The sequence below is a fragment of the Sesamum indicum genome, linkage group LG5 (genome assembly GCF_026168435.1).
Source record: "Sesamum indicum cultivar Baizhima isolate 11 linkage group LG5, ASM2616843v1, whole genome shotgun sequence".
NCBI lineage: Eukaryota > Viridiplantae > Streptophyta > Magnoliopsida > Lamiales > Pedaliaceae > Sesamum > Sesamum indicum.
Genome location: NC_142661.1, coordinates 1,245,065 through 1,259,059, shown reverse-complemented (window position 1 = coordinate 1,259,059; position 13,995 = coordinate 1,245,065). Strand labels below are relative to the sequence as shown.

The 13,995-nt window shown below is 36.5% G+C and overlaps 1 protein-coding gene across 1 annotated transcript; it reads right to left on the bottom strand.

Annotated features, from left to right (window-relative positions):
* Positions 1–10,258: 10,258 nt before the first annotated feature.
* On the bottom strand, positions 10,259–13,995 carry LOC105162869 (putative alpha,alpha-trehalose-phosphate synthase [UDP-forming] 11). The gene is made up of 3 exons (XM_011081025.3): positions 11,554–13,995; positions 11,188–11,461; positions 10,259–10,896 (listed from the first exon to the last, which is right to left on the bottom strand). Exons 1-3 carry the CDS (start codon positions 13,536–13,538, stop codon positions 10,594–10,596), a joined length of 2,562 nt encoding a protein of 853 aa, XP_011079327.1. The 5' UTR covers positions 13,539–13,995; the 3' UTR covers positions 10,259–10,593.

Below are 13,995 nucleotides of genomic sequence, written 5' to 3'. Positions count from 1 at the left end.
AATGAAAATAAAGCCAACCTATGCCCAAGTAGTAAAATAGATTCACAGTGGAAAAGCCCAATCCAGGAACATGGCAGAATTGATGGGCCTAGCCCAATTGCATAGTCTACCTATATAAGCCCATATAACATGGCCCAAATTACCAAATGCGGCCCAATTTTAAAGGTACAAAAGACATTAAACAGTGGAATTATAGTCCAACAACTTTGTGTCTTCCATCAAACCAAAACCATTTTAATTGCCAACGAGGCCCAATGTAACATTAAAGCTGAACCTCGGAACTTGAGATTATAAGTTGTGTTTGGGGGACAGTCCTATGGTTCGAGCACAAAAATTTTCTGTGGAAGATTTTATGTTCGAATTTTGGGTATGGGTGTTTAAAATTAAAATAAAATTATAAGTTTGAACCCCGTAGGCATGTGTGCATCGTCATCGATTTTAACAACTCTTATGTACCTAGTTTATTTATACAAAATTTTGTATCTGAAAAAAGAAAACTACAAGACAAGAAATAATATGAACTAATATGAAATTTATTGATTTGAAAGAAAAGTGGTTACCATATCCGAAGAGAAGGTTTTTTTCTAATTCTTCTCTTTGAACGTCTCTATTCAAATCTCGATCCAAGGGTTTGAGTATTGATTCTGGATGTGGATGTGTAATCTCTTTCAAATTTGTGGAGCAAATTATGTATCACATCAAAATTTGGTATTAAGACTTGAAGTATTTGATGCCAAGGAAGACGTGGAATTTTTGCAGTTGTGAAACTTCGTTGTGACATATGACTTTTCGACTTGAGTCCTTTTGATTTGTTATGTATTGTGACTTATCTTGTATTTTTTGTTGTATGTAACGCCATGACTTGCATGGTGGAAGCCCCCTTTTATAAGTGTGAGTAGACTTTGACTTGCAATTTTGGCTCACTTCTATTGAGTTGTACATCATAGGGTTTGATGGATCAATAAGCTAATGGACTATACTTAGACATACTTTGGTGAAATTAGCCAATCCAATATATATATATATATATATATATATACTACAAAAAAAAGAGAAATTTGGCACGGATCAGATAATCATTCAAAAACTCGTTCCATATTGGAACACATTAAGAACTTGATAGATGACATCATGATCCCGATTTTTTATGGGTTATATTTTTGGAATGGCCAAACCATCCCAAAATATGCTCCAAACAAACAGTTATAAAGTCCGTTACAAAGGCTGTTCCAACATAGTAACGGTAAATGATTGGAACTCTGTTTGGAACATATTATTAGAATTAGGGACGGTCTTGCGATGACTGTTCCTATATGTGTGACAATTGATGTCCAAAAGATGACAGTTAGTAAATGTATTCCAAAATGAGGTACAATTTGGAACGATTTGAGTACACACATGAGCAATTATGAGAAAAATCGTTAATAATTATGAGTTTTACTCAAAACAGAATGTGTTACAATTACCATTCTAAAATTCAGTATAAGTTGGAATAGTTGTGTTGTTTTATTAATTTTGTATTACTACGATCGCTCCAAATAAAGTACAATGGCTATTATTCAATAGTCAAAATAGTCGTTTCTAAATCCAGTCCAATGACTGTTTCAAAATGTAAAATAACGGCTACTTTTTAACGGCTAAATATGAGTTTCAATACCCATTCCAAAGATTGTTTCAAAGTTTCCTATATATAGGTTCCTCTTTTTCCATTTAATCTCACTATCTTCTTCCATTCTTCTTATTTTCTCTCTATTTACTTAATCTCTCTCGATTTTTTTTTATCTCTCACTATCCCACTAATATTTTTATACTCGTTAATCTCTCTCGAATCTTCATTAATATTTGAAGTTATTTTAATCAGGTAACAACTTTGACCCTTTATTTGTCAATTGATTATATTTATTATAATTTTGTCAATTAAATTTAATGTTATAATATATATATATGTATGTGTGTGTGTGTGTGTGTGTGTGTGTGTAGGACTCATCATCATATTAAGACAGTTGAGGAGATAGTTGTACGAGAAGAACTTGCCGAGTAGGGCGGGTCTTACTCCAGGGTTTGAGGATAGTGTTGCTATATTTATAGAATAGGTCAACTCTCTCGAGATGCATATATGGACGATGAGAAAATTAAGTGTCCTTGTCGGAAGTGCAAAAATAAAGTTTTCAAAACCACGGACAAAGGTAAACTTCGACTTGTATATGTAAGGTTTTATGTCGGAGTATTATAATTGGACTTTACATGGCGAGGAGAGGGTGTAGGAGTAGTTTGAGGCCGTCACCGTGGCCCCTTTGCAGGAGGAGCAAACTCCCATTTCTCATGAGGTAGAGGATACCAATACGCACTGGAGTGATGCGAAATAGATGGATTGGGCGCAGAGGATGATTTTTTGATTCCATCGGGCCAACTCTTTGGTCTTGTAATTATATAACTAGGATGGTGTTCCTGATGATGGTACGAGGTTATGTCCTACTAATGCAGGATCTAGTTCATATTATGATGGGAGGGACCTATGATTATGTGTTTGGGTTGGCAGATCGGTTACACAATGTAGTACATGCTGCCGAGCAGCCGTTGTGGAATGATTGCACCCAATCTCAATTGAGGGTTGTTGCTGAGTTGGTGAATATCAAGGTTGAAGGTCATATTTCTTAGCATATATATGATCGAATATTCCAGTGGGTTGATCATTTATTTGCTTGACGATGACACCTTCTCCATGGATTACTATAGTACAAAAAAGTTGATAAGAGACTTGGGTTTACCTATTGAAAAGATTGATGCGTGTAAGAATGGTTGTATGTTGTAATGGAAGGACACCATTGATCTGCACTACTGCAATTTTTGTAGAGAAGCTAGGTACAAGCCAATCAAGGAGGGAAGGCCTAACCGTAAGAAGACCCTATATGCCATTCTTAGGTATCTGCCTATTACTTCTCGCCTGTAGAGGTTTTATATTTCAAAAGCGACTGCCAAACAAATGACATGGCATGCAACCATCAGACAGAGAAGGGATCCATGTGCCATCCATCTGATGTGGAGGCATGAAGCATTTTGACCGGATATATCCTGATTTTGCAGCAAAGCCTCATAATGTTAGACTGAGTTTGTGCACAGATGGTTTCACACTGCACGGGCAGTACAGTCATTCATACTCATGTCGGCCCACAGAAGAAGACTGAGACTCAAAGATGGTCTTGGTCCCATTCCTGACTCAGTCGACAAGCCTGGCTTATATATCTTTAGATTGAAATGACTTTCCCCCTTTCCCCCTAATGGGTTGAAGACCATATCAACAGGTTTTCCATCCCACTCACCATAAAAGAGTGAACAAAAGTGGAGACTGGTGGTCATGTTGATGGGGGTCCCACTAAGGCCCTTCCAAAAGAGCAATCCGCAGTCACATCTGTTGGATGTCTTGAATGATTGGAACCCACGGAGCGGTAAGGGAGCGGCCTTTGCCCCCATTCAAGCCCCTGGGGCACTCAAAGAAACATGGTTCCAATTAAAGGAACCCAAGGGCACCGAGGAATTTTACCGTACTCCGTGCAGCTATTGTGTGAAGATTTATAGGCCAGGGTACAGATGGATCGAATTTCTCTTTCTCTATGAGGTCTACTAGGCTGAACCTTTACACCGATCGATATGAGGACTACCGGGTTGATAACTTAGTGTTTGCAACGACCCTCCTTCGATGCCTACTTACTTAGGTATAGCTGACCCAGCTTTAAGTCTACCAACCCTTTTCAAGTTGGGGATCGGTTATTAATCTTTAGCACGTCCGGTCTTCGACACATTATACTCACACCTACAATCTCCCACCGTGTGTACGAGTTATGAGTATATATTCCTGACGATGGTGATCCCAAATCCTTCGAATTCGAAACGTCTTATCCATGTTTACTTGGAGCCGTTGTTCGAGAAGTTGCAGAATTTGTGGCACGTGGGTGTACTGACGCGCGACAGTGCAAAAAGAACAAGACATTTCCAATGCACGCCGCATTAATGTGGACTATGAACAGCATACCCCCTTATGGGATGGCGTCTGGATGGAGTTTCGTTGGTGTTATGGAGTGTCCAATTTGTATGGAAGACACACATGCATTCTATCTACAAAATGGTAGGAAAACATGCTAATTTGACTGCCATCGATCTGATTAGGCTATGTAGTATAACAATAGAAGATGCTACTAACATCTGCGTAAGACTAACAATCTTGAATATACAAATATACTTGATATTCTGAACCATGTATCAATTTACCGAAAATAATTACGTCTAATAGCCTAAATAAATTTATAATCTACTTTTCTTTGATCATTAACATGTCCGGTATGTTTTTTAATTCATTTTTAATTTTTTCATAAATATATAAAAAGAAAATTTGGGACTCTTATTGGCACGGTTAGTACTAACATAGGAACGGTCTCACTCTCTCTCTCTCTCTATCTCTCTCTATCTCTCTCTCTCTCTACTCTTCAGTTGCCGCCGCCACCATACGCCGTCGCACTCTTCCTCCGTCCGTCGTCTGGTGCTCTCTCTTTCTGGTAACTCTTCCTCCCCCCCCTTTTTCTTAATTTTCTGAAAATTTTCAGAAATATTCAAATATTTATGAAAATCGTATCCCAAAATATTTTTGGAAAATAATTTCCAAAAATAGCAAATATTTTGAAAAAAAAATTCAGAAAAAATTTTCTTCAAATATTTTTGGAAAATATGTTTTGTCAAATAAAAAATATTTTTCTATTTTCTAAAAAAAATTAGGAAATTAAATTCTTTTTCTGAAATTAAATTACATTGAAATGATAAAATATTTTTCTAAAAAAAATAAGTTTTTCTGAAATTATAATAATTATATTTAAGCAATTACAATATTTTTTAGAAATTCAAATATATTTTTGACTGAACTTAAAATATTTTTTTCTTAGGTTAAAATATATTTTTCAGAAATTAGCATATATTTTTCTGAAATTAAAATGTATTTTTCTAAAATTAAAATATAATTTTCTGAAATTATAAAAGTTTATGAAAATATATATATCACACGGAAATTAAAATATATTTTTATGTAATATTTTCTAAAATTAAAATATATTTTTCTGAAATTAAAATATAATTTTCTTAAATTAAAATATATTTCTGAAATTTAAATATTTTGTGTAATTTGTGTAGTTTTTGAAAATGTATTGTATAGTTGTTAATTTATGGAATTATTGTGTAATTTACTGTATAGTATAATTATTTGTGATATTTATTGTATAGTTGTGTAATTTATGCGATTTTTGTGCATTGTATCATATTGTATAAATCTTTTGTGAAATTTATGTGTAGATGTGGAAATTAGGCCAATTCATGTCATTCTTGTGTTTTTTCATTGATATTATTATTTACACAATACTAGGCTAATTTTTTCAATAAATTATTATTCACATAATAATGTTAATAATCCACAATTAGATCAATATTCCCAATACAATATTATTTACATAATAATGCCAATAATCACAAAATTTATGCTAATATTCTCAATAATAATATTATTTACATAATAATATCAATAATCATAAAATTAGACCAATATTCTCAATAATAATATTATTTAATAATAAAGTTAATAAATCACAAAATTAGACCAATATTTCCATAATAATATTATTTACATAATAATATAAATAATCATACAATTAGGCTACTATTCCCAATAATAAAATTATTTATATAATAATGTCAATAATCACAAAATTCAAGCTAATATCCTCAATAATAATATTATTTACATAAATATCAATAATAACAAAATTTATACAAATATTCTCAATAATTACATTATTTACATATTAATGTCAAAAATCACTTTAGACCAATATTCTCAATAATAATATTATTTACATAATAATATCAATAATCACAAAATTTGGCTAATATCTCGATAATAAAATTATTTACATAATAATGTCAATAACCATAAAATTTAGGCTAATAGTCCCAATAATATTCCATATTACAAAATCTAATACTTTACAATATTTTGTATAGAACATGTATTGTGGTACGCCTTCTATACCACGTGGCCATGGTTGTGGCCGCGGCCATGCCCCGTCACTTCCAACAACGCCATGTGATGCTTCTTAGGTTGGGAAAACAATTTCTCAACCACCCGCAACACCTAACACGGTCGGACCATCATCAGCCCCGCTAACTCCAAACGATGTTGGACCATCTAGAGATGCACCGACAATTGAGGAGGCCATACAGTAGTTTGCCACTCCAGCAGATGCTCCACCACCACCACCAGCAGTCCCCCCACCACCAACTCGCTAGTACATCAGCGTCAACGACGGAAGGTAAATTTGTTTATGAATTTTTTTAGTATTATTTTATCTTGAAAATTTCTATTTAACATATCATTTCAGGTCTGACAGCTGCTTCTACGAGCGCATCAATGAGGTGGTGCGGGGACACTTTCCTTACCTGTAGCCATGTCTGAGGCAGGTGCCGTCAGAACACCAACATTTCTTGTTCGAGAGCATGAAAGTAATGTACTTTAAATTAATTTGGTATTACCTAATAATCTAAATTATTTAATGAATTTTACAAATATTTTAATTAATTTTCTTATTGTAGATGATCTACTGGTAGGACTGTAACGATGAGTTCATGTTTTGGGTCTTCCGCATGTTGGCCGAAGAGTACGTCTAGAAGACATTTTCCATTGCTCGGTCGAGCCTAGTCAAGCCACTTTGGCTGGCCAACAAGGTCTTATTCCAGCTCTAGGCGTACTGGGCCAGCGAGGACTTCCAGCAGGAGTCCTCGAAAAATAAGACAAACTGGGGGCGAACCCCACAGCATCTTCAACTATGTATCGCGGGGGATCTTCCTCAATCGACATGCACAACAGGAAGTTAGTAAGTAAATTATATTATTTTTTAAGGTTTATCATTATTTTATAAATAAGATGCTAACTGTTTTATTCTTCTATAGGAGGCAAAGCTTGATCGGCAACCCAAGCAGATAGAGTTGTTTGCCTGATGCTACAAGAAAAAGGAGGACAACGGCTGGAGCGGGCTGAGAGCGGTTGAGGTGGCGGTAAGTACATATTACTAATATTATTTTTTAAAAATAAATTATTTCTTGATTAAAAGTACTAATAATTTAATTTGTTTTGCAGGAGACGTTTTAGAAGTTGATGGATGATCATCAACCTCAGTCCACCACCATGACCACTGTACTCCCGTCGAATTGGAGGCTTTGGTGGCGATGACCGAGCAGTAGATATGGCTGGCTGCAGTTGGAAGCAAGAACAAGGGTCGAGTATCTGGCCTTGGTTTTGAGGACCACGTCTCCACCGAACCTTCACCTCACCACCGCCACAACCAAACCCAGCCATGGAGGACCGCATCGGCCACCTCGAGACAATGTTGGCCGATTTGATGGCCATGATGAGGGAGATGCGGGCCAACTCGGGACCGCCACAGCCGATCGCCTCCACAAGCGTCCCAGCACCGCCTCTGACAAACCCTCTGGCCCCCAAACGAGGACGATATGGACGTCACCAACAAGGAGGATTTAGATTAGGTTTTAATTTTTTTTAAATTTTGTAACCGGATAATATTTTATATTAATATAATATTTTCTTTTCGTAATTATTCATGTTTCATAATGTTTATTACATTCTATTATTTCATATTTATTCAATTAATTAAATTCATAAATATAATTAATTAAAATAATTTGAATATTTATTAAAATTTATTAAATATATAAATAAAATTATTTATTATATTATTTATATTAATTAAATTATTTTTTATAATATAAAAATTTTATTATAAAATAAAAAATTAGGAACAGTTTTAGTAATTGTATAAAAAATGTTACAAATATAAATAAATAACATTTCCTAATACCATTGCTAAAACCATTTTAAATACGTGTTCTAAATTTAAGAATGACCGTTCCTAAAAGCATTGCTAATACAGTTTTAAGTACGCATTCCTAAATAAGAACAATCGTTCCTAATACCATTGCTAAAATAGTTTTAAAAATGTGTTCCTAAATATGATTGATAGTTCCTAGAATCGTTATAAAAGACTGTTCCAAACAAAAATTTGAACATAGCTAATTCTATTGCAAAGATTGATAATCAAACCATTTCAATAACCATTCCGAAATATATCACCAACACAAATGAATAATAGTTCCAAAATTTTGGACATGAGTATTCAAAAATTATTTCAAAAGTAATTTAAAAGAAATAATATAACCGTTTCAAATTTCATCCTAGCCGTCCCAATTAAAAAAAAAAGAATTTTTTTACACAAATTCAATATTAAGAACGGTTAGCAAAAATGTGTTACAATGCACGTGCCAATTAGGAACGGTCTATCATTAATCGTTCTTAAATATTTGTAACACCGTCTATAAGGACGAAAGGCTAACCATTCCAAAATTCAGTTCGAATTAATACCATCAACTCCAAAATCCCAAATGGAAAAAAGAAATTGTTCATGCACCCGCCCCAAAGCTCGCTTTTTTTTGTAGTGATAATTCATATTCATCTTTAATCAACTCATAAGAATGCATAATGCCCAAATTTAGTATGAATATTGATGCCAATTTGTCTTGAACACATTTACAGTTCAAATTTATTATGAACTTTAATTTACAACTAATCATTAGTCAATTTACTTCAGACTTTAAATTAATATGTTATTTTAATTTATTTTATGTAAACAAATATATTAATAATTATAGTTATCGGGAGCGGGAAGGGGGTTATTTTGCAAGATTCAAATTCATGATTATTATTTTTAGCATAAGAATGATTGTGATACTTTATAATAAGGTTTAAAATAGAAAATTTTGAAATTATTATACATTATATTACATGAATTAAACAACACATTCTTTAAACGACAACGCTTTTCTATCACGCTTTAGTGACACACAAATATTAGTCTATACACAAGTGTACGACACCAAGATATAACATTAAAAGAGGATAAAAAAGCTTTAACTTCATAAGATATTTATCGCAAAATTGCATCACATATGGATATTACACCCACGTATATATTGTACGTCGCCTCATTTTTAAATTATAATCTAACTTAATTTTATTCTTTAATTCGAAAAAAGAAAACATATGCCAATCACTGATCAGTGAAATGTCGATATATAATATATAAGGGAAAAATCCAGAGACCCCCCTGTGATAATAGGAATGTTCAAAAACCCCCCTATGAAAATTAAAGTATCAAATACACCCCCTATGATATAAAATAAAGTTCAAAAAACCCCCTCCGTACAAAAATTGGGCCACGCGCTCTTTGACTGGGATTTTTCTATAAAAATATATTTTTTTTTATATTTTTGCCCTTCTCTCACATTTAACATATAATATTATATATATGTATTTAAGAATTAAATATTATTTTATATAATAATTATTTAATTAAAATATGATATATTTCTATTAATAATAAAATATTTTTTTATATAATAATTACTTAATTATTTATATAATAAAATATTATTTTAATTAAATTAAAATTAATTTTATATATAATTTAAAAAAAAAAGCAGCGGCGGCGTCGTCGCCGCCGCTGCTGAAGAGGAGGGCCGGCGCCCTCCTCACCATGGGCGACGGCCGTCGCCCAACGCAGCAAGGGCGACGGCCGTCGCCCATCATCTGGGCGACGCGGTCGCCCATCCAGCGAGGGCGACCGCGTCGCCCTCCATTTCTGGGCGGCCGGCATCGCCCAAATGGGCGCCGGGGGAGGGAAGGGGAGGGGGAGGACAGGGGAGGGGGGAGGGAAGGGGGGGTTTGGAGGTGGAAGGGGTGGGGGAGGGGGGAAGAAGATGGAGGTGGGGGTGGGCCCGGTGGGGGTTGGGGGTTTGGGGGGTGGGGGTGGGGGTGGGGGGAATGGGGTATAATTATTATTTTTTAATTTTTTTTATAAATTATAATTATATGTATTATAAATATATGTTAAAAATTATAAATTAAAATAATTATATATTAATAAGTCTAGTTGACCGGTTTGACTAGAAGGGTATTTTAGTCATTGTTTCTAAAAAAATAGATTCAAATTGACCAGAGGGCTGTGTGATTATTTATTGGTAACCTATGGGTGATTTTTGATATTAAAAATTTCATAAGGGGGTTTTTGATATTTTGTTATATCACAGGGGGGTAAAATAGATTTAACCCTAATATATAATATAAAAGTGTAATAAAAGATCTGCACTAAACTAGCAGCAACAAAAGAAAGCAAGAATCTGTATTAATGAAGGTGGAGGGATGACAAGGTTTGGAAAGCATGCTTACCTTCTAATACAAACATAGAAACGTATCAATCTAATCACCAGCATTTGGACCTCTATGTCATAAGATTAGTGCTGTAAAGAGACTGACAAACCAAAAAACATTATTATATCCTAACATGGGATAAGGTGAAAATCAACCTACTCAGTCACTTTCGAATCTATCTGTAATGAGATGACATGCAACTACACCATCTTCTGTACAAAGCAACAGTTTCAATCTCCCTACTTCTAGATCAACCTTCATTTTGTGTTGTAACATCTTCAAGCCAAGCCCGATTTCGAGGAGGATTGCTGGGCTGATACCGCCGAGAGGCCTTGAAGCATTTTGATCACTTCAAATGTATCGTCGAGATAGTATTTCGCCATGCTCGGTTTTTGGCCGACCGTGCAGACGAAAACTTCTGTTGTATCAGGTAGTGAGCGGCTGGTGATGGAGCTGGAGATGGCCTCGAACATGTCCTCATCGGACCTGTCGTCGCCTATGCACAGAACAAAGTCTGCTGGTTTTCCTGTATTCTTCATGGTTTCCATTAGATTCTTTACGACTACGCCTTTGCTCACGCCCTACAACACGTAGAAGATATCTCAGGACGGCCATTAATTCTAGGAAATTGTAAGACAGATTGTGAAACATGTGCAGGAACAAGTTTGAGATATTGCATTACGACAACGGCCACCAATCAACTATTTATATTTAGACACGAGTAACATATATAGAAACTCAAGTTAAGTTTGCGATGTTGCATAAAAAACATAAACACAAATTGAGAATATGGACAACAATTTTACAAGCGTACCACAATATTTCGGATTTAACGTTTTTACTTGATAAAATTGAGGATTCCTTTGCTTTACCTGTGGTTTCACCTCGACAATTTGCTGACCGCTTTTTACTACGACAGGGTCGTTAGCGAGTACACTCTCGAGGTGATCAAGTAGCTCTTTTGCTTGCCACAAGCCAAAGTCGGGGTCGGCTTCTTGATGATGCCAAACAAGAGCACTTTCCTTCTGCTCTATTGATGAACCATCAGTAGCCTCTGTATAATGCTCCATGACGGGCAACGCAATCGTCTTCCAGTCCATGTTGACTGCTAACTCGCATGATTCCCACTTCGAATTCTCACTCCACCTAGCGGAACCCGAAGGTATTGAATTACAATGCAAATATCAAGGAGTCAAGCATATACATCGCGACAATGTAACATAATCACATGAATTTACCTGGTGAAGTAACCGTGTTCTGCAGACAGCCCAAGCTTTTCACACTGAGAGAACCACTTGCCAAGTGAATCTTTTCCTCTGCCACTAATGATAAACACAACATTTTTGGGATCGTTGCATAAGCTGTTCAAGACTGAAATAACTTCAGGGCTTGGAGATTTGTCGACCCTATCCGGTGGCATCATGGTGCCATCATAGTCAAGAAGGATAAGCCGGCTATTCGTGCTGTTATAAGCAGAAACAATGTGCTCGACTGAGAGCTTTCTGAAATTTGGACCCAACGCGACGACTCTGAAGTTCAAGCCAAATCCAATGCCCCAACACCTCTTCCTGTAATGCCCAGAACAAGCCCTCTCAAGATCCTGATGGAAACTCCTAGCCCAGTAGGCAACGTCGTGGGATACAACATACTTGTAATGCTTCTCGTGTCTCAATTCTTTCTCAGAATCGAGCATCGTGATTCCCGAAACCATGGCCTCAGCCACATTATTGATATCCCAAGGATTCACACGAATCGCCCCACTGAGGGACGGAGAACAACCAATGAATTCAGAAACCAAAATAACACTTTTCTTGGGCCCAGAACTATCTGGAACTCCCAATGCCTTGTCCAAATCAGGGCTCCCCTGCCTGGCCACAGTGTACTTATACGGCACCAAATTCATCCCATCCCTGACAGCATTCACAACAACACATTCAGAGATCGCATAATACGCAACTTTATCCTGAAAACTCATAGGGCCGTTTATGCAAACAATAGGCCGATACTCTTCATCACCGTATTTCTTATTAACCTCACATGCAACCTTGTTAATCTCATCATGGACCTCCTGAATATCCTTCCCCCGACTCCTCGGCGCATTCATGATCTGAATCAAAACCACATTTCCCCTGTACATAGGATTCTCATCCAAAAGCAGACCAAAAGCCATAAACTTCAAACTAATGCCTTTGAACATGTCCAAATCATCTACACCTAAAAAAACAGTCTTCCCGTGATATTTCTTCATCAGCTCCTTAATTTTCTCAGCAGTGTCAGGTAATGACATAACAGATTTGATTTGTCCCATGTGAATCCCAACAGGGAGGATCTTGATACTAACAGTTCTGCCATAATAGTCCAATCCTATGTACCCCCTCTTGGACTGATAATCCAAACCAAGCATTCTACTACAACATGACAAGAAATGCCTAGCATAATCAAATGTATGGAATCCAATGAGGTCACAATTCAAAAGGGCCCTCAAAATCTCCTCCCTAACAGGCAATGTTCGATAAATCTCCGACGAAGGGAAAGGACTATGTAAGAAAAATCCAAGCTTTATCCTATGGTATCTTTTCCTCAAGAAAGTGGGAAGAACCATGAGGTGGTAATCATGTATCCAGACATAATCCTCATCAGGATTGATCACCTCCATTACTTTATCAGCAAACACCTTGTTTGCAGACACATATGCCTGCCACATATCCTTATCAAACCTGACCCCATGATTGGGTGTCAAAGGCAACATGTAGTGAAACAAAGCCCACAAATAGTGCTTGCAGAAACCATGATAGAACTTGTTGATCAAATCCAACGGCAAGAACGTTGGCACACATTTGAACTTATCAAGCAGCAATTGGGCCACCTCTTCTTGTTCGGAGGGATCGATTTCCACCCCCAAACACCCCACGTACACCACCTCCACATCCGATGGAAACCCATCTCTCAGCTGCAAAACCAGGGCGTCTTTATCCCAATCAAACCACCATTTTTTACCGTCTGACGATGAATCTCTACACGCCTTCAACGGCAGACGATTGGCAACGACTATTCTCCTCTCTTGACTGACGGATGAAACCGCATCAGATTCCGGGCTCTCCGCATTGCCCACATCCTCAAACTCTGATATGATTCCAGGCACAGAAATCACCCTCGGAATCCGTGTCCGATCAATCGAGTAGTCGTCGAGGTTCAGGAGATTGAAGCAAGATCTCGACAGCATAACTCTGATATGATTCCAGGCACAGAAATCACCCTCGGAATCCGTGTCCGATCAATCGAGTAGTCGTCGAGGTTCAGGAGATTGAAGCAAGATCTCGACAGCATAACGAAACAAAACCCAGAAACAACAACAAATTCTTGGGTTTTCTTGCACGAACAAGAACAGGAACAGGAAACACACTTCAATGTAGTTTGGACAAGAAGCCCAACAGCTGCGAGCTTACTGCCTGTTCATCATCATGCGCGTTGTGCTGTATGTTCACGGGCGGGGTTGGAAGACAAGAATGGTGTGGTTGATGAAGTATGTATATACAAAAACGTGGATTAATGTAACATTCTTGGATTATCATTTGATGGGGCGAAGGATTATGAGAAAATGCTGAAAATTGGAAAATGATATTATGTTTTTGTAAGGAAGGCGGTATGGTAGAAGGATAAGAACGGACGACCGACTTACC

Excerpts from the sequence above, each read along its gene's own strand:
- LOC105162869 (XM_011081025.3), bottom strand. The coding sequence starts at position 13,538 with ATGCTGTCGAGATCTTGCTTCAATCTCCTGAACCTCGACGACTACTCG. Across the intron at positions 11,462-11,553 it reads GAACACGGTTACTTCACCAG|GTGGAGTGAGAATTCGAAGT; the intron begins GTAAATTCATGT and ends GGGTTCCGCTAG. Across the intron at positions 10,897-11,187 it reads TTGTCGAGGTGAAACCACAG|GGCGTGAGCAAAGGCGTAGT; the intron begins GTAAAGCAAAGG and ends TACGTGTTGTAG.